The sequence below is a fragment of the Ornithorhynchus anatinus genome, chromosome 7 (assembly GCF_004115215.2).
Source record: "Ornithorhynchus anatinus isolate Pmale09 chromosome 7, mOrnAna1.pri.v4, whole genome shotgun sequence".
In the NCBI taxonomy this organism is placed as follows: domain Eukaryota; kingdom Metazoa; phylum Chordata; class Mammalia; order Monotremata; family Ornithorhynchidae; genus Ornithorhynchus; species Ornithorhynchus anatinus.
This window is the reverse complement of record NC_041734.1, coordinates 76,527,418-76,551,750: the sequence shown is the minus strand read 5'-3', so window position 1 is coordinate 76,551,750 and position 24,333 is coordinate 76,527,418. Positions and strand designations below refer to the sequence as shown.

At 44.1% G+C, this 24,333-nt stretch overlaps 2 protein-coding genes and 1 long non-coding RNA gene across 8 annotated transcripts in view; 1 reads left to right on the top strand and 2 right to left on the bottom strand.

Annotated features, from left to right (window-relative positions):
• The window catches only part of ICA1L (islet cell autoantigen 1 like), a 31,798-nt gene extending 28,904 nt beyond the window's left edge, over positions 1-2,894 (bottom strand). The window contains exon 1 of one of the 4 annotated variants that reach the window (XM_029068623.2): positions 2,760-2,894. The gene's annotated coding sequence lies outside the window, so the exon portion shown is untranslated. The remainder of the gene's footprint in view (positions 1-2,759) is intronic. The other 3 variants (XM_029068624.2, XM_029068625.2, XM_029068628.2) reach the window with 3 other exon arrangements.
• On the top strand, positions 1,834-16,575 carry LOC103170424. 3 transcript variants are annotated; one of them, XR_003760861.2, is made up of 5 exons: positions 1,834-1,916; positions 3,759-3,894; positions 9,357-10,003; positions 15,517-15,588; positions 16,492-16,575. It is a non-coding gene; the product is annotated as an uncharacterized LOC103170424 (long non-coding RNA). The 3 variants fall into 3 exon arrangements; XR_003760860.2 differs by lacking the exon at positions 1,834-1,916 and adding an exon at positions 2,700-2,798; XR_003760862.1 differs by lacking the exon at positions 1,834-1,916 and adding an exon at positions 3,242-3,268.
• On the bottom strand, positions 5,618-23,122 carry WDR12 (WD repeat domain 12). Its single transcript, XM_001508904.5, has 13 exons — positions 22,873-23,122; positions 19,282-19,376; positions 18,371-18,465; positions 17,780-17,886; positions 16,478-16,593; positions 15,412-15,566; positions 14,685-14,730; positions 13,995-14,080; positions 11,419-11,559; positions 11,201-11,306; positions 10,864-10,996; positions 9,790-9,862; positions 5,618-7,260 (listed from the first exon to the last, which is right to left on the bottom strand). The coding sequence occupies exons 1-13, from the start codon at positions 22,911-22,913 to the stop codon at positions 7,183-7,185; spliced, it is 1,272 nt and encodes a 423-aa protein (XP_001508954.2). The 5' UTR covers positions 22,914-23,122; the 3' UTR covers positions 5,618-7,182.
• Positions 23,123-24,333: the final 1,211 nt, after the last annotated feature.

Below are 24,333 nucleotides of genomic sequence, written 5' to 3'. Positions count from 1 at the left end.
GAAATTATTTTAAAATTAAACCAAAGAGTTTACAAGGGGTAGATCACTTTAAGTAGATCACTGTAATGCCATCTGGAGATTGCAGACATTAAAAAAATTAACTCTCAGTAGAGTACCAGGCACCACTGGGGCTCCATAAATATTAGTTGATGATAATGATGATAAGGATGAGAGTGCAGAGAATACGATGACTTCATTTTAGAGTATTGCCTATATCTGAAGAAAAATACAACTGGAAAATGTTTTTACCATCATCAAAATAATTTATTGAATAGCTACTGGGTCAAAGCACTGAAGTAAGTGCTTGAGAACAGACCGAGAAGTAAAAGCAGGGTAAAACCGGTACCTCGAATCTGTACTCTGCTTTTATTTTTCTAAACCAATTTTGCCTAACTTCTCTCATGTTTGTCCTCACCCCATCCCCGTGAGGTAAATAAATAAAATAAATTGTGATATTTTTGAAGTGCTTACTATGTGCAAAGCACTGTTCTAAGCTCTGGGGGATACAAGATGATCAGGTTGTCCCACGTGGGGCTCACAGTTTCAATCCCCATTTGACGGATGAGGTAACTGAGGCACAGAGAAGTTAAGTGACTTCCCAAGGTCACAGAGCTGACCAGCTGCAGAGCCAGGATTAAAACCCGTGACCTCTGACTCCCAAGCCCACGCTATTTCCACTAAGCCACGCTGCTTCTCTGGCAAGGCAGATCCTACCCTCCCCATTTTACAATCAATAATCTTTACTGGGTGTCTTCTGTGTGCGGAGCATAGTATTAAGTGTTTGGGAGAATACAATGAAGTTAGATGACATGATCCTTGCCCTGAAGCAGCTCACAATCTAGACACAAAATAATTTACAGACAAGAGAAATAAAAATATGTAGTTATAGTAGTAGCAAATTACTCTCCCCCCCTTCAAAGCCTTATTAAAGGCATGCCTTCCTTGACTAAACCCTCTTTTCCTTTTCTTCCACTCCCCTCCGCATTGCCCTGACTTATTCTCTTTATTCATGCCCCCCCTCTAAGCCCCAAATCACTCGTGTATATCTGTAATTGTATTCATTTATATTAATGTTTGTCTCCCCCTATAGACTGTAAGCTTGTTGTGGGTAGGGAATGTATCTGTTATATTGTGTTCTCCCAAGCGCTCAGTTCAGTGTTCTGCACACAGTAAGCACTCAATAAATATGACTGACTGAGCGCCCACTTGAAGAGTGTTTTGTGGGCAGCTCAGCAGAAAGATGTGCCATTCCCTGCTACGAGGGGCTCGCACTCTAATGGGGTTGACACATAAAAATGGGTACAACCCGAGTGGTCCAAATTGACTGCACGTGTATTCGTGAGAGCAAAGAAGGACGTAAATGAGTTCATAAATGATATGTACCAAAGCGCTACGGTTGGCTGTGAGCGAATAAGTGCTGAAGTGGTGAAGTGTACATTCCAAGCGCTTAGTACGGTGTGCTCCATAAATACAATTTATTTACTATTTAGTAATAGGTATTTAGTAATAGGTGGTTGGGAGAGGATGAACTCCGGGGAAGGAAAAATTAATGGAGGAACTTCTCCTGGAGCCGGTGGGGTTTCAGGAGGGCTTTTCCAGATGAGACTGCCGAGGTGGGCTGTTTGAAAAAGGTTTAAATAAAAGCAGAGAGATCCACCTGGAGAGACTGTATACTTAAGGAGAGATTTAGCTGGAGAGATTATAAATGATTAATACAGATACGTCAATAATGACAGATACATCAACACGGGTCCTGAGACGATGACCGGTAAAGGCGATTTTGGGGAGTCCTGTCGATGATCTTGTATCTACTCAACAGAATTAAGACATCGAATGGTTCTGGACGTGAGGATGCGGTCGGTGGCCTGGCGGTGGGAATTCTCTTCCCTTTCCCGGCCGAGGGACGACACAATACGGTGGGTTAGGTGCCATCCCGGATGTCTTTCCCTCCATCTTCCCCAGAAGGGAACGTCAGGTCCAGATGACCGCGTCCGCTCTGAGCCTCGGCCTCCTCGCCCTCAATCGGGAAAAGGGTCCCTCCCCATCCCTGCCTTTCATAATGCGCTGGACACAACAAATCACCAGCTGGTGCGGGGACTAGGGGAAGATGGCCAATGGAGACAAGGGTAGTCACTAGCATTTTGTCAGACATTTTTTTGGGGGAGGAACTGAGACAAGGGGAGTTATTCACTATCATTTTGTCAGACATTTTTTTGGGGAGGGGGGTGAACTGAGACAAGGGGAGTCACTATCATTTTGTCGGACATTTTTTGGGGGGGGAATGGAGACAAGGGGAATCACTATCATTTTGTCAGACCTTTTTTGGGGGTGGGAATTGAGACAAGGGGAGTTATTCACTATCATTTTGTCAGACATTTTGGGGGGGGGTGCTGAGCCAAGGGGAGTTATTCACTATCATTTTGTCGGACATTTTTTGGGGGGAGGGGAGGTCCTCCTGTCAATTTGCAGGGATGACGAGGTTCCCTAAGGAAGAAGAGGGGACCCCCTTTGCCCCCCAAGGCGGGGTAGGCCTCGGGCGCGGGGCAGGGCGGGAAGGCCCTGAGGTAACGGTGGGGGTGCGAGGGGCCTCTCGCCTCAGCCCCGAGGGGGGCCCGCGAGGCCGCGTCTCCATGGAGACGGGGCCTCGCGGGGCCCCGTTCCCATAGAGACGCGGCCTCGCGGGCCCCGTCCCCATGGAGACGGGGCTTCCCGCGGGGCCCGCTGAGGGGGCCGGGCGGGGGAAGGGGAAGGGGCCTCACCCCGCCGGTGTTGGCGCCTCCGGTGTGGGTCGGGGCCCGGTGAGAGGCGCGCCGCCCCGTGTCCTCCGGCCCGGGCCTCCTCCTCTTCTTCCTCCTCCTCCTCCGCCGCCGCCGACGCCAACGCCGAGGCTACGGCGGGGCGGGTCCCGGCAGCCAATCCCCCGGCGCCGGCACGTGGAGGAGCCGGGCCGGGGCCAAGGGCGGCGGCGGGAAACTCAAAGGGGCCGAGCGGGCCGACCCTCCTCCTCCTCCTCCTCCTCCTCCCCCCCCTCCTCCCCCGGACCACCTCACCCCTCTCACCCTCCACCTTCTCACACCTGAAACCCCCCGGGGGCGACCCCCCACAAGCCCTTCCAACCACTCCGCCACTTGTCCCCTGTGTGACTGTGGACAAGTCACTTCACTTCTCTGGGCCTCAGTGACCTCATCTGGAAAATGGGGATTAACTGTGAGCCTCACGGGGAACAACCTGATGACCCTGTATCTACTCCAGCGCTTAGAACAGTATAGTAAGCGCTTAACAAATACCAACATTATTATTAAGTCACTTCACTTCTCTGGACCCCAGTGACCTCATCTGGAAAATGGGGATTAAGCGTATCTCCCCCAGCGCTTAGAACAGTGCTCAGCATAGTAAGCGCTTAACAAATACCAACGTTATTATTATTATTATTATTAAAAGGGGGATTAACTATGAGCCTCACAGGGGACCACCTGATGACCCTGTATCCACCCCAGTGCTTAGAACAGTGCTCTGCACATAGTAAGCGCTTAACAAATACCAACATTATTATTATTGAGTGACTTATACAGAAACTGGGACCAGAGCTGGGACCCAGAATCTGGGCCTCTAGATGCCTAGTCCCATGCTCTTTGCACTAGGCCACACCATCTCCTAAGCCTGAATTTACACTTGCCCACAATTCTCTAGGGGTTCCTGCCTTTCTCTGCTTGTTCATCTGCCTAAAATTCTTTTTCTTCTATTTTATTCTTCAACAGAAATATAATTCGGTCTACATTTTATATGGTATCTTCAGAAGAAATTGCAGTCACTCTCAGAAGTTAATTCTAACCCAGTTAAAGACCGGCAGAAATTGGAGAGGCAAAGAAAAAAATGGAAATCATCATACTAAAGGTACAACACATTATTAATAATGATACTTGTTAAGCGCTATATGCCAAGCATTGGGGTAGATACAAGGTAATCAGGTTGTCCCACATGGGGCTCACAGTCTTCACCCCCATTTTATAGATGAGGTCACTGAGGCCCAGAAGTCAAGTGACTTGCCCAAAGTCACACAGCTGACAAGTGGTGGAGTTGGGATTAGAATTCATGACCTCTGGCTCCTAAACCCGTGCTCTTTCCACTAAATTGTGTTGCTTCTCATTAGACAGACTATTTTGAGTGGATTTTTTTGTTTTTTGAGGAAGGGGTGGTGCCTTTAAAAGTGACCATATGAACAAGGGGCAAATCTTTTCAAGCAACTGTTTGACAGCAGGCAAATGTACAAATACTTTCTTCACACAGTGAGGTCACTTCAGGCTGCTAGGCAGAGGTTCTCTAGGGTAACTGAAGAGAAATATTTCCTTGTTTTTGGCAAAACCAGCCTTAGAATTGAAATAGGAGTGGTAAAAGTTGTTTTTAATTATTCAGTGTCTTCCTCTCAATTACGAAGGACTACTGTCTCTGGGAGAAGATGGTTAATTCCAAAATGAAGCTGTCGACAGAGCTTCAGCAACGGTATTTACTGAGTGTGTACTCTATGCAGAGCACTGTGCTAAGTATGTGGGGAAATACAATATAACAGAGTTGGCAGACGTTCCCTGCCCACGACAAGCTTACAGTCTAGTAGGATGAGCCACAGAACTTGAGTGGCCATCATCATAAACTGACATTATTACTATGGCTGATTTTAGGATGAGAAACCTTCTCTTTGGAAGGGAATTTTGCTTCTAATTCCAGCTCTGTTTTGAATGTGTTCCTGCCTAACCAGAAAATTTTCCAATAGTCCCCCTTGGTCAATTCAATTCTCTAATTTGAGGTGTACTTTAAGGCTCTGCCCTCCTCGAATCATGCATATTAAGAAAACAGTGCAACTCCTTCAGATGAGCAAACTTTTGAACCTGAGGACATGGAAACATCTCCATTTCCTATGGCTAATTTATTTACTTTGGTAATTAGGTGTTCCTATTAGGAGGAAATGAGGGCCCTGGTTTCTAAGAGCAGCCAGAGTTGATTTATGGTGATGTTATTTATCGTTTTCTTGCATAAGGAACGGCAACCATGAATAGTCAGTTAAGAGAATTAATAAACTCCCTTGGTAAATTCTGAGTTATCTGATGAGTGTAAGAAGGGAAAATAGTTGCATATCATTCCTATAAAACAGGAGATGATATTGTCATTCCCAGTGCTTTTTGTTCATCAAAAAAAGTCCCCAAACTCAGTCTTACCCTAGCTGAGAGTTCAAGAAGTCAAAGGGGCTGATATTTTCAATGACATGGGTTGCAAAGCCAGGAGCTTGGAAAGTGAACATTGGGGAAATAACTTTTTTTATGGAGGCAGAGCACGTATGTTCCGTCAAAGTCCTTCCATCAATCCCTTGCTCCTCTGATTACTAGTCCTTAATGAAGATCTGAGCAATGGGATTATTGCAGAGACTATCCCCGTTACGATTTTAAACTCCTTGAGATCAGGAATCGTGTATAACGACTCTGTAGTACTGTACTCTCCCCTGCGCTGATGATTTTTTATTGAACCATTGATTGCTTGATTTATTCACACCTCCCACCTTGAGAATCACAGCTCTGTTTTAAGTCTTTCTACAGGAAAAAAAAACCCAACAGATTAGTTATCAGACTTCAGTGACAAGAACTAAGGTTGTTTATTCATCCAACATTCCTGTCAGCATAGGAATTATAACAGCCAATCCAGTTCTCATCTTAAAGAATCTAGGAATCTCTTATTTACATTATATGAAGCACTGAACAAGGTATAAGCATTTTTAATTCTCTGTGTGAATTACTGAAGACAACTTACCTAAAGTTACAATTGTTGACTACATAAAACGTTTCTGGGTGACCAAAACCCAGATTCCATTTATTGCTCAATGAACTCACTTTGACTTGACATATAAATTGTACATTAGAAAATGTAAAAATAAATAGCTCTCAAAAGTGGATTATTCCTCTTATATAAAGCAGATAAGAATCTACATAGTTTAGGCTTCAAGCCTAAAATAAGGAGGTTGGGACCCCCAGGTTGAGATCGAGATAGATGTTTAGCAGAATCCAAGATGGTGTGGCTCTCCAGATTTCCAGCAACACCAAGGTTTCCAGAGCAGAAGAAATGGGAATACTGCTTGAGGACTAGCTCTACATGTTACCACTGTGGGATAACCAGTTGTGCTAAGCATTGCCTCAAATCTTAATGAATAATAACCCCATTAAAAAGAAACAGGAACTTTGCAGGTATTTGTGCACAAGATTATATGTTCAGTGCTCAGAAGGTGAATGCATTTAGCTGTGTTGATATACCTCAACTGCATAATTAACAATGATAATCAGGGAACCTTAATCCCACAGACTCTTTCCATTACTACTGATGATGTGACCCCAAAATAGAGGATGACTGTGAAACTGTACACCTGAATTGGGCCAAAGAGAATGCTAAATGAACAACAAGGTTTTATTTTGACTGTAGTTGGGCAGTAGGATGGTAGGTTCCGTATTTCAGCATAAAATAACCCTTGGGTCTAGGTCCTGACGTTGCCATTAATTACTGGCTGAAAGGTATTGCATTATGTACTAAAAGATCTAGACTCATTTTAAAACATTCCTATTAAAGTGGTTATGGTCTGCTGTTCCTGCACCATATCTCACTTGCTAACTGAAAAAAGATTAATCAAATTTATGGGCACAGGAAGGCACCACTTAAGTCAAATGGATAAAATCACTCTGATGCACAAAGCATCTCTGTAAAGCAATTTAACTCCGTTTTGCTCAGCAAGAGGAGCGTCGACTTTACACGAGAGCCACCTAGGAAGAATGATAATGTAAATATAAACCAAAAAAAAGCTCTCAGAAACAACCGGGACTTCTCTTAACCATCCTTCCCAAATAGGTCTGATTTCAAAACAAAGTTTCTGGGGGGAAAAAAAACCCAGCAGTTTTAATGTAGTTGCTATTCAATGCAGTGGGAGAATCTGGCCATCTTTCATTTATTGTTTGTCATAGATTATTATACTATAAATACCCCAAAATTAAAGGGACGAAATAAAAATGTCAGCGCACTCAGCCGACAGCCAGGTACAAAGGATACTGTTTGTAGAAGGCTGCCTTCTGAAAGTTTGACCTGGGTAGTTGACTGTTCTGCTTAAGTATTTCCCTTAGGCTGTACACTCTAAATCCTCACTGCCATCCTCTTTCACGCTCCAACATCAGATGTAGTTGCTGAATATCTGTAGGAATATAGCTTGTTGTCTGCTCCCCCGCTTAACAGCAACTGAGTGAGAAGGGAAAAAATATTACCAATTCAAACCAACAAAAAGTAGTTTCATAAGATGACAACAAATAATCAACACTTTCTGAACTATCAAAGGAAGAGAAAATCTCAATGACAGAAGTGAACTGTGATCATGGACAAATCATGTCATCAATTGCATCTCTGTCAAAATACTCTGACTTAAATAAAAATTGAGCTAAGAGAGGGGCGCTTTGGAAATACAGATAAACTTCTTTTAAACAGGCATATAAGATCAGTAATGGGAGTTTCGTTTAATAAGGTTTTTGAGTGGGGTTATTTTAAAGGCATTCTGATAAATGGAAGGACTGGGTTGGGGGGAGGGGGCAGTGGGAAATGTCTTCATATAAACTTGGTTACAAAAGAGTTCCTAATAAAGAGATTTTACTAAATTAGAATGCTTTCCTTTAATTAGGTTAGTAAATGTTTGTTTCCCTTTTAAAATCAGTAAAGAGCATTATTTTGTAGAATCCCAAACATCAAACCTGACATTGCCAACTCAATAGATCGGAAAGACCACCAGGCCTGTTTTATTAATGTCTATCTTCGAACTGAGGAAAAACAAATGTTTTTGCCCACTCCATGCTTTTCAACCAGGATTCACATTGTAATGGGTACCGGTGGACTCAAGTCTTTCAGAGGAGGCTGCTGGACCTGAGATCATATCTATGTGAGCAACTGACCTTCCATTTTACACAGTGTGCAAAAGACAATCTTTTGCCATGGTGATACATTTATTATTTGCCAGTGGCTGGCACAGGCTTCGCATCTGGCTCCTGATCTCACCATGTTCCTGAAACCTGTTTGAGGAAAGCCACCTTTTGACAGAGCCTGGTTGTGCAAATGTTTAGGCCTCTTCTAGAAGAGGAACTGGAGTCAGAAGGGACTGAAAAAGAGGTAACAGATTTACCTTTGTAGCTCCCTCCTACTGTGAAGTATATTTCAAAAAAAAAAAATCTAGGAAATGGGCTGGTTTCATCTTTTCGGCAAATTCCTATCAGGACTTAGAACTTGAAAATTCAGAAGAGAGGCTCTGCCACACTCTCTGTCTCACCTTGATCTAAATTCTCTAAAGTACAATTTAATAATGGTATTTGTTAAGCACTTACTATGTGCCAAGCACTGTTCTAAGCACTGGGATAGAAACAAGGTTATCAGGTTGTCCCACGTGGGGTTGAAAGTCTTAATCTCCACTTTACAGATGAGGTAAGTGAGGCACAGAGGAGGTAAGTGACTTGCCCAACGTCCCAGAGCTGACAAGTGGCGGAGCTGGGAGTGGAACCCACAACATCTGACTACCAAGCCCAGACTCTTTCCACTAAGCTACTATGTCTAATCAAAAAAGCATGACCATACGTGTTCAGATCGAAGAAAGCCAATGCGCTCATTTCCTTTGTCCATTTATGAAAGTTTGGATGCTCAAGAAAGCTGGATATTGAGCTTGCATAATTAGGGAAGTTCAAGTTACAATTCTAAGTCACCTTCCCCCCTTTATCCCCTGCATATTTTTTTCCTGGTATTTATTAAGCACTTACTATGTGCCAGCCACAGTGCTAATGCTGGGGTACATCATTATCATCACCATCATCACTGAGCATTTACTACGTGCAGAGCACTGTAGATTCAAGCTAATCAGCTAGGACCCAGTCCATGGGGCTTAGGACTCTTAATCCTCATTTTACAGATGAGGTAACTGGGCACAGAAAAGTTCAGTGACTTGCCCAAGGTCATGCTGCAGACAAGTGGCAGAGCCAGAGTTAGAATCCAGACCCACTCGCTCCCAGGCCTGTGCTTTAATGTATTACAACTACAATTCTAAGATTTCTGTGGTAGCTTGAGAATTAACAATCATGCCTTTCTCCTTTGTTCATACCCCACTCACCCCGGTCAATGATTTTTTTTTTTAACAAAGTATATAAGGATTATAAATGGCAATCCAATAATATGGAATTTGGACCAGAGCTTTATTATTAACAACCCCCTTCAACTGTCCAACCTAGTGGGCGGCAATCTACTGCTATGCTGCATCACTTGAAGTTGTGCTTCAAAGTAAATATCGCTGAAACATCTATCTTTAGCTTACAGGTGCTCCTCCATGACTCTCAAGGACTTTCGATGCCACTTATAGCCAAGGTGAATGGCAAGTTTCCTCTGAATTGAAAACGGACCTACACTTTCTTCCAAGACCCGTGCCACAGCCTGAAATAGGGGTATCGATGAAGGAATTGAACATGGATGGCCCCAGCACACATTTATTCTACTGGTGATAAGGAAAAGACTGTACTGGCCCTATTAGCACAGAGTATCTTTTAGATGTCTGTAAACTTCTGGAAGTTGCCCCTCTACTTCTCCTGCACTTGTCGTGCTGCAAAGATCAAGTATATTGTTTTCTAAGGCCACATTACCATTTAGGGGATATGGCTTCTCTAGAGGAATGGGAGCGGGGAGGAGAAATGCAGACATCAAGAAGTACTTCTTGAGAGCATAAAATTGTACTCAAAAAGTTCTTACCCCTGTTTCTGTCCAGTCCACGCTAAAAACTTTGTCTTCATGAGCAGCCAAATCATAGAGAGGTGCTTTGCAACTAAGAAGAGAGGTTTATCACATTAGTAGGCAACACATATCAAATAGGATGAAGATTCTCAGGAATTCAGTGTGACCTCCCACAACGGAACGCCCCTCTCCAGCGGGCATCTGATTTGGAGACTGACAGGTACCAAGCAAGGTAAGGGGGGGAGGGGATTTCCCTCTCTCCAGTTCTGAGAGGTCCTGAGGATCTTCTGCTCTACTGCACAAGACCTCAAGCCCCGCCGCTAACACAGGAGAAGAACATCGGCTCTCCTAGATTGCCATCACCCAATAGGCTCGGAGAGAAACCCATCATTTACAGTTTCTTCACAGAAACAATCCTCTTTGAAAAGAAGTTAGGAAAGAGGCCATTTTAAAAACTTTAAATCAGGACTGCGGCCCGTATATGTATTCATATCTCTAGGAAGTCATTAAAATTACATTTTATATCATGGGCGAAGTATTCATGGAGTTTACCATAAAAAGGTTTGGAGGGAGATGATATGAATATGTTCATCAGTAATTAGTTTCTAGCGAAAAGAGAGGTATTACATTACGGGCAGAGAACGTGTCTGCTAATTCTATTGTGCTATACTCTCCCAAGTGCTTAGTACAGTGCTCTGCGCGGAGCAAGCACTCAAATACCATTGACTGATTAGCGGGAAAAGCTTGAATGCTCAACGAGTGTTGATAGAGAAAGATTAATGGACAACCTATTCACAATTAGTTAAGGGGAAAAAAACTAACAATCTTTAGTGATCCCATGAGTGTCCATCCAAAAATACTTGTAATTATTAGGGGGAAAGGAAAGAAAGGGAGAATTATGAAAATATGCATTCCACAAAAAAAAACACAAAAATACACCCCCACTATCTTTTGTCTCAGGATCTTCTGCTTTTGGTCTCTATTTATTACAGCACAGTTTTGTTTTTTTTTTTTTACATACTGTTGCTTTCAGGACTCCCTTCTCCTCCCCCTTTTCTCATGGAAACAGAAAAACAGGGGAATACAAGTTACCTCCTGGTATCCCAGAGCTTGACAATGTTGTCCAGGGAACCTGAGATCAGCTGTTGTTCATGTGTGGGAGACCATTTCACCGAAGTGACCCAACCAGTGTGAGAGGTTAGAGAGAGTAACACCAAAGAACCATCTGAAAGGAACAAAAAGAACAATATTGACCGCTTAATCTTAGCATCAAGAGAGGACGATGGAGAGAGATAGACGAGTTAGGGACACAAAATTTTATGTCAATGCCAACCCAATCCTAGGGACCAAGTGAGAGAAAAGAGAGTGTAGAGCATTTTCCCACTCTCACAGTCATATCCGTTTTTTTTCTACGGTTTGCTGTACTCACCTTTAGTGCGGGGATCCCACAGCCGGATGTGTCTATCAGTGCTCCCAGATGCTAAACGTTTACAAAGTGGAGAGTAGGAGATACAGTTAAACACTTTGTTTCCAGTCTGAAAAACGAAAGGGAAATAACTTCAAAATGTTAGGCATACTGCCTCCTTATGGACAAAAGCCATTTAAAACAGAAGAGGCAGGTGGCAAAGCAACAAAATGTTTTCTCACCAAAGTTGACTTGAGACCTCCTGACTCTGCATCCCACACCTTGATTGTGTGGTCCCATGAGGCACTACAGATTTCTTCAGCATCTGACCACAGCACTGAGGAAATGGCCTCGTTATGGCCTGATAGGGTCACTATGGGAGTCTAAAAATAAAAGAGAATGATTACCTGGGCAAGCAGGGAGGTTAGACTATTAAGGGGGTCCTGTCCAGGCTGAGTTACCCTCCAGGGTATAACCAAAGCTTGGAATTCACTTTCCAGAGGATATCCCGGGCTCATTTTCCAGCCACAGAACACCACACTGAAAGGGATGGCTTTCTTGATTAGAAAAGACAAGTCACTTGGATTTTTTTCCCTATGGCCACATCTACACAAACTAATTTATTACCTAGAATATCAGAATATAGCTCCTCCAGATAGTTCAGACTAACGTGGTTATCAGGACATACATCTGGAAAAGGTGTTCGTACCTGCCTAGCCTACAGAGTGTCTGAGATGGTATGAGACTAACGCTTAGCAAAATGGCTCAATGAATACGCCTACAAAACACACATGGTACAACTTTTCATTCAGAAAGGTATTTGAGATTTGGCACATTAAGGCACTCCCAAACCATTAGAGAAAAGTTCAATAGGAGAGTCTGTGATTGCCAGATTTCACTCTTATAAATAACATTTCAAGAGGGTGGAAAAGTTTTTTAAAAAAATTACATTCAATTCCCTTCAATGCAGCCGTCAGACTCAGGCATGGTGCTTATTATTGGGCATGCAAGGAAAGAAAACTTCCTTTTCAGCCCTCCTAAAAAGCCACCTATTCCACATGGAATTCCCAAACTAATATCCATTTCCCTGATCATGTCATCCCTAGAACTTACAGGTAAATCTATTACTCTATCAATCCATCAATCAATGATACTTGAGTGCTTACTGCATGCAGAGCATTGTACTAAGCACTTGGGAGAGTATATCCGAGGTGGTAGACACATTCCCTGTTCACAGCAAGCTTCCAGTCTATCCATTACCCTATACAACTTGTGAGTGCCTGTCTTCCAGATAAGAGGGTGATGCTCCTTGAAGGCAGGGACTGCCTTCTGCTTTTCACATGTTGGCAGTACAATATTCTAGACACAGGAGGCAATCAAAACTGATGATGTTGAAGAAGAACCTTTATGATTAGAGGAGCCAGAGCAGTTCCTCTTTAAACCAAAGCTGGAGCGAGGATTAAGTCCACAAAATCATGAAGGGTTTAGGCAGGACCATCATGGAACTGCTATTGACCGGATCCCACGCCACCATGACGAGGACTCATCTACTAGTTAAAGGAGGTAGGTTCAAGACCAACAACAAGAAAATAATAATAATGTTGGTATTTGTTAAGCGCTTACTATGTGCAGAGCACTGTTCTAAGCGCTGGGGTAGATACAGGGTCATCAGGTTGTCCCACGTGAGGCTTACAGTCTTAATCCCCATTTTACAGATGAGGGAACTCAGGCACAGAGAAGTGAAGTGACTTGCCCACAGTCACACAGCTGACAAGTGGCAGAGCCGGCATTCGAACCCATGACCTCTGATTCCCAAGCCCGTGCTCGTTCCACTGAGCCATGCTGTGGTAATTAAAATTAATCACTATAATAAACTGCAAGCAGAAAGTATCAATTAGCTCAGGCAGTTCAGAGAAATTCTTGTCTTTTCCTGTTAATCTACCCTGGGCCTATCATCCATGAAGATAGCTGAATGAGAGAGTTGGTTCTGTATTGTGAGTATTCCCTACTCGTTTGGATTAGAATGTTGTTGCCGATTAGGGAAGGTTCTTCCGGCAGAATGGACAAAACCTGATTGAGATGCTGGAAGAGTCGGTTGTGTGCCGCGGTCAAAGTCTGAGTCCTAAAATGCAAAATTTCCTTTACACAAGGCTCTTCAAGAAGAAACCTCCATGTTTTAGGAGCACTGACAGAGAAAAGTCAGGGATGTTAGAAAGCTTGAGACAGATTCAACTATCTTCACGGATGATAGGCCCAGTGTGGCTTATTAACAGGGAAAGATCATGTTAGATGGTACATCCTTGGATGTCATGGAGGTAACTACTGGACTCTTCCTCCAGCAGTCTTTTGGGGCCACTGTCTGAGGAAGACTATTCACTTGGAAAGTCTATTAGCCTGATCCAACTGGATTTTTTTTTTATGTCCTTAGCCCCGGTTCCAGTAGTTTTGCCAGGAAAACTGCAGGGGCTACAACTTAAAACAGAAGTGACTCTGTATGGGATCCAGAGTGTTCTTGCTTGAGAGCCCAGATTCCAGAATGAACAGCAAGCTGTGACACCCCACAACTTCAGGCTGTGCAGCAATGTGGTGGAGGAGGGGGAAGTTCATCCTCCCCACCGGGAAAATCATTTTTCCCACTCCAGATGTAAGAATCCCAACCTCCAAACCATCTCTTGGACATCCAAGAAAGTGAGCCAGGACTACAGAGAAGGCTATTTGGGCTCCTGCTTTGTGGTCAAAATGGCTGGTACATTCACCCATATAAAAATCCCATTTTTCTCCAAGGAATCATCTCCGATACCACGGAGTAAAATCCTACCCTTGTTAGTCCCAACTGCTCCGTTTTCTGTTTCTTTCTAGGTCGGTTTGTTCCTTCTTCCATTTCATCTTCTTCATCCGTAGGAACTTCAACATGTATGGGATAAGATTAAGCCTTTTCTTAATACGCATTTAATTTTTTTTTTTTAAGTCCCCACCCAAATGCTTATCCTGTAGAGCAAGTATTTAGTTGAGAAATCTAACTGCTTTATAGAGGCTCTGACCATTGACTGTCCTTCAAGTATCTAACATTAAAGAACACAAGAGAAATTCAGTACTTTGTTCCTTAAAACTCCATCCCATTTCTTTCAAGATTTTCCTTTCTACATCAAATCTGCCACCGCCCATTTACACTTGCATTTCCTTTCAAGCTATTTAAAATCTTCCCAAGTGTCTCTCATTTATTGTCATGAACTGGTGAAGCAGACAGCACTGAGGCTAACCATCCTTATCTGTGGATGGGGGTGTATCTTTCCCAAAAGCCACAGCTTGTTAGAGGCAAACCTGGAACTAGAATTCCAGTTCAGCATCTTTATCCTCAGTGTTACAGTTTAAAAAGTAAAGTACACCCCAGACAAAGTTATGGACTAATCTGTTTAATGACATGAGAAAATTCAGTTGGTTTCATTAAAGAAAAAAGTCCCCCTAAACCAGGACTAAAACTGAAAAATAGAGGAAATAATCACTTTACCTGCAGACCAGATCTTTAACATCTTATCCCAAGAGCCACTGCAAAACTAGAATAACAAAGGTATTGTCACAGAAGGAGAAATTATGCAACATTGCCCCTAATTTTCTCTCACCCCCACTGTCTGATTCATCACCGTTGAGCAGAAGAAATTTGGCAAGCTACCTACGGCTTAAGAATACTACTTATGATTTATGCCACTAAATTATGTAGCCTCTCTTCCTTCTGGATAGGTCATCTTCGATGAAAAAAGCTATTTTTCTCATGCCGCCCATGTTTACACATACTTATTGTGCAATAAGTAATCAATCCTATTTACTGAGCTCTTACTGTGTGCAGAGCACTGTACCAAGTGCTTAGGAGAGCGCAATATAACACAGTTGGTAGACACATTTACTGTCTACAGTGAGTGTTACAGTCTAGAGGGGCAACTAAATCCCCATTTTGCAGATGGGAGAACTGAGGCACAGATGAAGTGAAATGACTTGCCCATGGTCACACAGCAGGTAAGTGGCAGAGCAGTGATTAGAACCCAAGTCCTCTGCCTTCCAAGCCTGTGTTTTTTCCAGTAAGGCCACTCTGGTTCTTTATATTCTTCATATCTCCCACTTTGGTCTACATCCAATCCTGGGTTATATCCCAGTGATGAAATTAGCTCTGGTGGGGAGCTAAAGATATGAGCAGAAATTCTCCAGTTCTAGTTTAATACCAAAACCCACCGGGGACTTACTTTACTTCCTGTGCTATCGACGGCTACGGAATCCACACTCCCGGCATGGCCCCTGCAGCAATGTAGAGCTTTTACTTTGTTTCTTTCCGCATTCCACTCCCACAGCACGATCGTCTGATCCATGGAGGCAGTGACGAGCAGGCAAGACAGACCATCTGCAGAGCGAATACGGCACAGGTAAAAATAACGGTTTGAGCTACAGTGTAACCTGGCACCAGAGAATTCTTTCTTTTTATGAAAAGTTCAACGGCAGTCTAGTTACATAAATACTCTTCAGGATTTGCTGGTAAACCCTACCATCAAAACAACCAAATTCTAAAATTCTGTACATTTCACTTTCCTCTGTAAATGACACATCGTTCAAAAAGTGTGACCATGTCCGGAGTGGCCATTTTTGCCAACAAGCAGCTGGAGAGTGGCTGTGTTGACAGCTGCCCCCAGAGACCATTTATGCCGCAGGGATGGGTCGGCTGCATTTCATCATCAATGGCACTGACACATTTGATGTCGGATCCAGGTCTGGCAGTTCAGTTTCAGAATGGACCCCATCCAAAACATATTTTCTCTGTTGCTCTGTCAAATACATGGGCAGCAAATTTTTTGATTTATGCAGATCGTCCTAAAAATCCTAATATTTGGAGCTTAAATTTTCTTTTAAATTTCCATCACATCCAAATCCTGGAGTAGTATTTCTTTGCCATTGGACTTTTAATGGCGATAAATTTAATCAAATGGCAGTCAACTTCGTCGACTTCTCTAAAACAAAAGGCAAAGTTAACGCAAAAATAATTGTCAGGGTATTAACAGTATAGCACTTGCTGTTTTACCCTGATTACTGGCTCGAAATAACCACGTTGAGGGCTTCTGCTTTTGCTATCAATTGTTGGTATTTACTGAGCGCTTACTATGTGTTCAGCACTGAACTAAGCCCTTGGGAGAGGACAAAATAACAATCTAATGGTGTTGGTAGACACATACTCCCTGCCCACAGTGAGCTTCCAGTCTAGAGCACACAGTTTCTATTCACAATCAGGGCTTCCCAATAACCCAACCTGGAATTACTAACCCTTTTTCACCCAGGCCACGTCTTTCACCACTTCTGAATGTCCAGCAATTGTCATAATGGACTTTCCTTCCAAGGACCATATCCGAGCCGTCTTATCGTAACAGCCGGTCAAGATCCTAAGGGATACAAAAACAGAAACGTGTTTCACTTGCCAAGCAACTGAACCAGCCAGGACACTGTTGGAGAGCACAGCTTTGTTGTGAAGTACAACAAAATTCAAAATGCAACCTGTAAGAGCTTTAAACGACACTGATTGGCCCATGCCTGCAAAAAGTTGCCCTGAAATCTGTGAACTCTCACTCTGCACAGGAAGAAAAACTGTGAAACAAATTCCTTCCTGGACTTTCCAGGTTTTAGTATTCAATTACAGACTCAAAATGAAATCCTCCTAAATAAATCCCTACGCTTGTTTTGCAAAAATATCTTCACCTCTTCACAGGGAGACGGGAGGAAAAGGTCCTAGAAAAAGTCTTCCGTGCATGAAAACTGGACAGCTGAGTATTGGCAAGGGATCTCAAAATACACTGCAAACTATACAATCAATGGTATGTATTCATCATCATCGATGGAATTTATTGAGCGCTTACTATAAGCAGAGCACTGTATTAAACGCTTGGGAGAATACACTACAACAGAGTTTGTAGATATGTTCCCTGCCCACAGTGAGTTTACAGTCCCGAGGGGGAGACAGATATTCATATAAAATTTTACTGAGTGTATACAGTGTGCAGAGCACTGTACTAAATGCTTGGGAGGGGTACAGTACAATAGATCGCTGCCCACAGGGAGCTCACAATCATCTTCTCTGCCAATGACCAACCATCATTTTTTCTTTTATTTGGCTACCAAATCCATAGAACAGTGAGCTATCCTTTGGCATGACAGGGTTGAGATGAAGTGAACAAAGAGTCATTCAGATAGGAGTCGATTTTACGACTCAACCCGAAGAGAGAACTGGCTACATCTCAGGCAAAGATCACAAGCCAGTCAATCAATCAATCAATGGTACTTATTGAGTGCTGTTTCCTCTAGACCGTAAGTTCACTGCAGGCAGGGAACATATCTTCCAACTCTGTTGTACCCTCCCAAGTATAGTGTATACATAGTAAGCGCTCAATAAATACTACTGAATGAATGAATGCTCTGCACACTCTCAGTGCTCAATACTTACCATCGATTGATCGAAAAGGGATTAGCAATGTAACTAGGAAGGACCAGTACATAGGCAGTGATAAAGTAAGCCTGATTGTTAGGAAAAATGTGAAAGGAAATTTAAGAAAGGTTTGATTTCTTTGGCAATACCATTCTTCTGTCGCTTCAATTGAACTGATCCAGTCATCATGGAGCATACACTCTTCGGGCTGAGGCGCTGTATACTTCTCCACGTACTCTATCTCCACCACATCTTCCTAAATTCCCAGAAAACGAGAAGCCGGTCAGGGGGTTAGGTAGCAAGAAAAGGGACCCAAACTGTAAAGGCTCCCAACTTTCTGGACAACTCACCCACTTTATTAGGCCTGACACTTGTAGACTATGTAAGTTTCATTGTAGGAATACTGTTATAAGATCAAGATTAAAATGGGAGCTGATAAATCAACGTTTGAGCTGAGGCTTCATTAAAATTTGCCACAAAGAGGAACCCAAAGAGGAAGAGAACCCTGGATGGTGCAGGGAAACACAGCAGACAAGAATAATGGCTTCCATGAGACATATCTGACCGGTACAGCAAACAGGGATCGTGTCAGGCAGCCTCTGGAATAGCCCACTGGAAGGGAACCCAATTAAGAAACTCGATGAAAAATAGTGAGTTCTAGCTATACTCAGCATTACCAAAATAAAATGAGTCAGACTCCATTGCCAGAAATATCAATAACAGCAGTAGGAAGAACTTACCGTTGAAACATTCTCTAGTTCCATATGCTTGACCAGTGCCATCCGCAGGAACTGACCTTGGATAAGAAAATCAAACTCCACATGCTTGTGGGCACCTGAGGTAGAGAAGAAATAATTTTTTACACTTTGGTTTGTCATGGTGATATTTAAGTGCTTACTATGGGTCAAGCACTGTTCTAAGGGCTGGGGTAGTTATAAACTTTATGACGCTGTCATAAAGACACAAGGCATTACCATAAAACAGTCTTAAGAGATGCTTATGGATCACAAGTTCATTACAGTGAGTTCCCAGAAAGCTGAAAAATGCTCTTTTTAAGGAATACCTCCTACAGCCCACCTTGCCTCCTCACCTTCCTTTTTATGCTTTCCTCCACTGGGTAGAGCATCATCAATTGGTATTGCTTTTGTCTTCTCCCATCTGGAGTTTCTTGCTGTAAATTCTTATTTTATCACCCATATTCAATGTTTGACCATCAGGACCTGATTATCTGTTTTTACATGCCAATACTTTCTTAAATTATAATAATGTGACATTCGTTAAGAGCTGGCTGTATGTCTAGTAATGTTCTAAGCACCGGGGTAGATACAAGAATCAGGGCAACCAATTTCTGTCCCACATGGGGCTCAGAGTTTGAGTAGGAATGAGAACAAGTATTGAATCCCCATTTTACACATAAGGAAACTGAGGCACAGAAGTTAAGTGACTCTCTCAAGGCCATACACCAGGCAAGTAGCAAAACTGCGGGTGCTTTTTCCAGTACGCCACATTGCTTCCCTGAGTAATGAACTCTATGACTTTTCATTTTTTACATCAGGATTGTGGATATTTTCATATACTTCCACTTGCCTGGCATCACACCCATCTAACATTTCTTCCAGGTCTTTGGGATGACAGGCGTTGATCCACTTACCATTTTTGGCTTCCAGCAGTTTATTGATAATATTACTAAGGTCGGTGATCTCGGAGGTCGCGGGGACAGAGAAGGGAACATCGTCTACCGTGTACCTGCAGAGAGAGATGGAGTTGCATGTGTTGAGATCATCTGAACAGGTTGAAAATACATCCATTTAAAAAAGCTTCCCTTTGGGGAAGGTATTACTAGTATGTTCCCAGAACTGTCTTCAGCCAAGTGGTAAAAGTCCCTTCTCTTACCCCTCCACCCACACATTTTAATTTTGCTACAAAATACATTTCTGGATTTAAAGCATTTGGAAAAGCAAAGTCTTCCCTTAAGGGCTTGGGAAAGTACAATATGATGGAGTTGATAAACTCGATACCTGCCCACAAGGAGTTTTTAGCGTCCAGCAGGGAAAACGGTGGTTAAAAAATAAATGACAGGTAGGGGAAATGGCAGAGTCTAAGGATATGGAGCTGTGGGACTGAGGGTGGGGCGAATACAAAGTGTTTAAAGGGTATGGATCCAAGTGAAGAGGTGATGCAGAAGGGATGACAAATAAGAGAAAGGAGGGCTTGGTCAGGGATGGCACCTTGGAGGAGATATGGTTTTGGTAGGGCACCCCTACTTTACTCTGCCACATCCCCAGGGAAGAATATAAAATCCTATGGGACAGGCAGAAGATAAAACAATCCCGACCCACTGGAGGTCGGGGGGTATGATGAGTGGCCCCATCTGCCTCCCCCACCTCCCACCCCACCAGTGAAGTCCTGTCCTACAGACAGTGGAAAGAGCCCAGGCTTGGGAGTCAGAGGTCATGGGCTCGAATCCTGGCTCTGCCGTTTGTCAGCTGTGTGACTATGGGCAAGTTGCTTAACTTCTCTGTGCCTCAGTTCCCTCATCTGTAAAATGGGGATTGAGACTGTGAGCCTCACGTGGAACAACCTGATGACCCTGCATCTACCCCAGCACTTAGAACAGTGCTCTGCACATAGTAAGCGCTTAACAAATACCAACATTATTACTATTAATAATAATAACAATGGTATTTGTTAAGCTTTTACTCTGTGTCAGACACTGTACTAAGCTCTGGGGTAGATACAAGGGTTGGACAGTCTCTGTTCCATATCGTCGCTATCCCTCTTCCTCTCCCCACAGCACTTGTATATATTTGTACATATTTATTGCTCGATTTATTTTATTAATGATGTGCACTTATCCATGGTTTTATATATCTATTTTGATGGGACTGATGCCTGTCTACTTGTTTTGTTTTCTTGTCTGTCTCCCCCTTCAAGGCTGTGAGCCCGCTGTGGGGTAGGGATTGCCTCTATCCGTTGCCAAATTGTACTTTCCAAGCATTTAATACACTGCTCTGCACACAGTAAGCGCTCAATAAAGGTGACTGAATGAATATAAAGGTAGGACACAGTCCCTGTCCCATATTGGGCTCACAGATTTAATTCCCATTTTACAGAGGTAACTGTAGCTCAGAGAAGTGACGGGAGGTCACCCAGCAGACAAGTGGCAGAGCCAGGATTAGAACCCAGGTCTTTCCGACTCCCAGGGCCAGGCTCTAGCCACTAAGCCACCCTGCTTCCCTGAAACAAGCAGAGGTGACGGTTCAGGCTGCTGGCCAGGTTGTGACCGTCAGCTTAGGCCCCGGTGGAATGGTGAAAACTGCTCCTTTGGCAGTAATGGTCTGTTCAAAGGTTGGTGTTGGTTTTTCGGGTTGTTTTTTTCCATTACCTATTATGTATTATGTACCTATTACGGAAGCCACGTGGCTTAGTGGAAAGAGCCCGGGCTTGGGAGTCAGAGGTCATGGGTTTGAATCCCAGCTCTGCCACTTGGCAGCTGTGTGACTGTGGCCAAGTCGTTTAACTTTTCTGGGCCTCAGTTCCCTCTTCTGTAAAATGGGTATTAAGCCTGTGAGCCTCACGTGGGACAACCTGATTACCCTGTAACTACCCCAGCGCTTAGAACAGTGCTCTGCACATAGTAGGCACTTAACAAATACCAACATTATTATTATTATTATTATTATTATGTGACTTCTTGGGTGCCTGTCACAATTCCTTCAACCCAAACCCTATTTTAGGCTACGAGCCCTGGATCGTTATTGCCTTTCCCCAGCACTTAGCAAAGTACTTTGCAGAAAGTAAGTACGAAACGAAGTGCTATGGTAGATTCAAGAGAGTCGGGTCAGACACAGTCCCTTTCCTCGGGTGCGGGGAGGGAAAAACGGCTATTTTATTACCAATAAAAATCACAAACAGGCAAATGATCCAGCGCTTAGAACAGTGCTTGGCACATTGTAAGTGCTTAACAAATGCCATTATTATTATTATAGGGCGGGGATTAGAGAACCCAGGTCTCTCCCCCCTCCGTCCTGTTCACTCAGTTATTCGATCGTATTTATTGAGCGCCTACTGCGTGCAGAGCACTGCACTGAGCGCTTGGGAGAGTACAATCCGAAAATAAACTGACATCCCCTGCTCACAACGAGCTTACACTCCCTTGGTCTTTCCACTAGGCCATGCTCCCTCCCAATTATAATCGGGGAACTCACACCACCGAACCGAATCTCCCAGGAAGTCAAAATGTTTCCTCATATATCCTCGCATTTACTGCCCTCACATTCCACCTCCTCCTCCACCTTTTACGGATGGAAACTGGGGGTGGTGGTGGGATTTGTTAAGCGCTTACTATGTGCAAATTGCTGTTCTAAACGCTGGGGTGGGGACACAAGGCGATCAGGTTGTCCCACGTGGGGCTCACGGTCTTCATCCCCATTTTCCAGAAGAGGGAACTGAGGCACAGAGAAGTTAGGTGACTTGCCCAAAGTCACAGAGCTACCGTCCAGATGCAGGAGCCTTTATGAGCCTCCTAAAACCCAAGCAGCTCTTTTTCAACAGGTTGAAGAAGTCTTGCAGGAGCAATCCCTTCAACCAGCCTGCAAACACGTTGACCACAGACTGGGGAGACCCCGGAATCCACCTCAGGAAGAAAACAGAAACAGCGGGGCTCAGTGGCAAGAGCTCGGCCTTGGGGGTCAGGGGTCATGGGTTCTAATCCCGGTTCCGCCGTTAGCTGGGTGACTTTAGGCAAGTCACTTCACTAGGCCTCAGTGACCTCATCTGTAAAATGGGGATGAAGACTGTGAGCCCCACGTGGGACAGCCTGATCACCTTGTATCCACCCCCCACCCAGCGCTTAGAACAGCGCTTTCATTCACTCAATCGTATTTATTGAGTGCTTACTGTGTGCAAAGCACTGTACTAGGCGCTTGATTGGCTCAGTGGCAAGAGCCCGGGCTGGGGAGCCAGAGGTCGTGGGTTCTAATCCCGTCTCTGCCACTTGTCAGCTGGGTGACTTTGGGCAAGTCACTTCACTCCTCTGGGCCTCAGTGACCTCATCTGCGAAACGGGGATGCAAACCGTGAGCCCCACGTGGGACAACCTGATCACCTCGCATCCCCCCCCCCCCCCGCCGCTGAGAACAGCGCTTGGCACATAGTAAGCGCTTAACATCTACTATCATTAAGCGTTTAACAGGCACCACCATCATTATTATTCTTATTATTATTAGTTTGGAGCTACTTACTTCTTGTTGTCAGTAAAGAACCGGACCTGGAGCTGAGCCATGGCTGGGGGGTAAGTAGTATCCACCAAGAGACAAAAATATAGATCGCCTCTGTGACTATTTATTTGTCATGAACAGGTCCCCAGCGTGGAGATGCATTCAAATATAAAGCGATTAATAAACCGGCCAGAAGAGAAAGCAACAGGCCTTGGGCCACCACGTGGGCGAAGGCCGGGGTCAAGGCGACACTTGGGCCTAGACCAGAGTCATCGATCGACGATCCCATCGAGGAGCGATTGATTAGCCGGGCCTAGCCTTAAAGGAGAAAGAGAGTGCGTCATCGCCGCCGCCTCGGCCAATCCGCTTTCGCCTTCTGAAGATGACGTAATGTAGAAGTGACGATGGACGGCGGCCGCTCCGGCTCCCAGAATGCAGCGCTCCACGCTCAGGCCGCCGGAGGGACGCACTGCCTGCTGGGAGTTGTAGTCTCCCGGCGTTTCGGGCCTGGAGACTAATTCATTCATTCAGTCGTATTTATTGAGCGATTAGTAGGTGCAGAGCACTGTACGAAGCGCTTGGAAGGCACAGTTGGGCAACAGGTAGAGACCACCCCTGCCCAACGACGGGCTCACTGGTCTAAGCGCTTGGAAGGTACAATTTGGGCAACCATCCCTACCCAACAACAGGCTCACAGTCTAGATAATGATGGTATTTGGTAAGCGCTTACTCTGCGCTAAGCACTGTTCATTCACTCATTCAATCCTATTGATTGAGCGCTTACTGAGTGCAGAGCACTGTACTAACCACTTGTCAGCTGTGTGACTGTGGGCGAGTCACTTAACTTCTCTGTGCCTCAGTGACCTCATCTGTAAAATGGGCATTAAGATTGTGAGCCCCACGGGGGACAACCTGATGACCCTGTATCTACCCCAGCGCTTAGAACAGTGCTCTGCACAGAGTAAGCACTTAACAAATACCAACATTATTATAAGCACTTGGAATGGGGATTAAGACTGTAGCCTCACGTGGGACAACCTGATTCCCCTGTGTCTACCCCAGCGCTTAGAACAGTGCTCTGCACATAGTAAGCGCTTAACAAATACCAACATTATTATTATTATTATTACAATTGGGCAACAGGTAGAGACCACCCCTGCCCAACGACGGGCTCACAGTCTAAATGGGGAAGGCAGACAGCAAAGGAAAACAAGTAGTCAGGCAGGAATGCCATCAAAATCATTCATTCATTCAATCGTATTTATTGAGCGCTTACTAGGTACAGAGCACTGGACTGAGCGCTTGGAAGGCACAATGCGGCAACAGAGACAATCCCTGAGCAACAAAGGGCTCACAGTCCAAAAGGGGAAGGCAGACAGCAAAGGAAAACAAATAGGCATCAAGTGCTTTGTACAGTGCTCTGCACATAGTAAGCGCTCAATAAATATGACTGAATGAATGAATGCTATCAAAATCATTCAACCG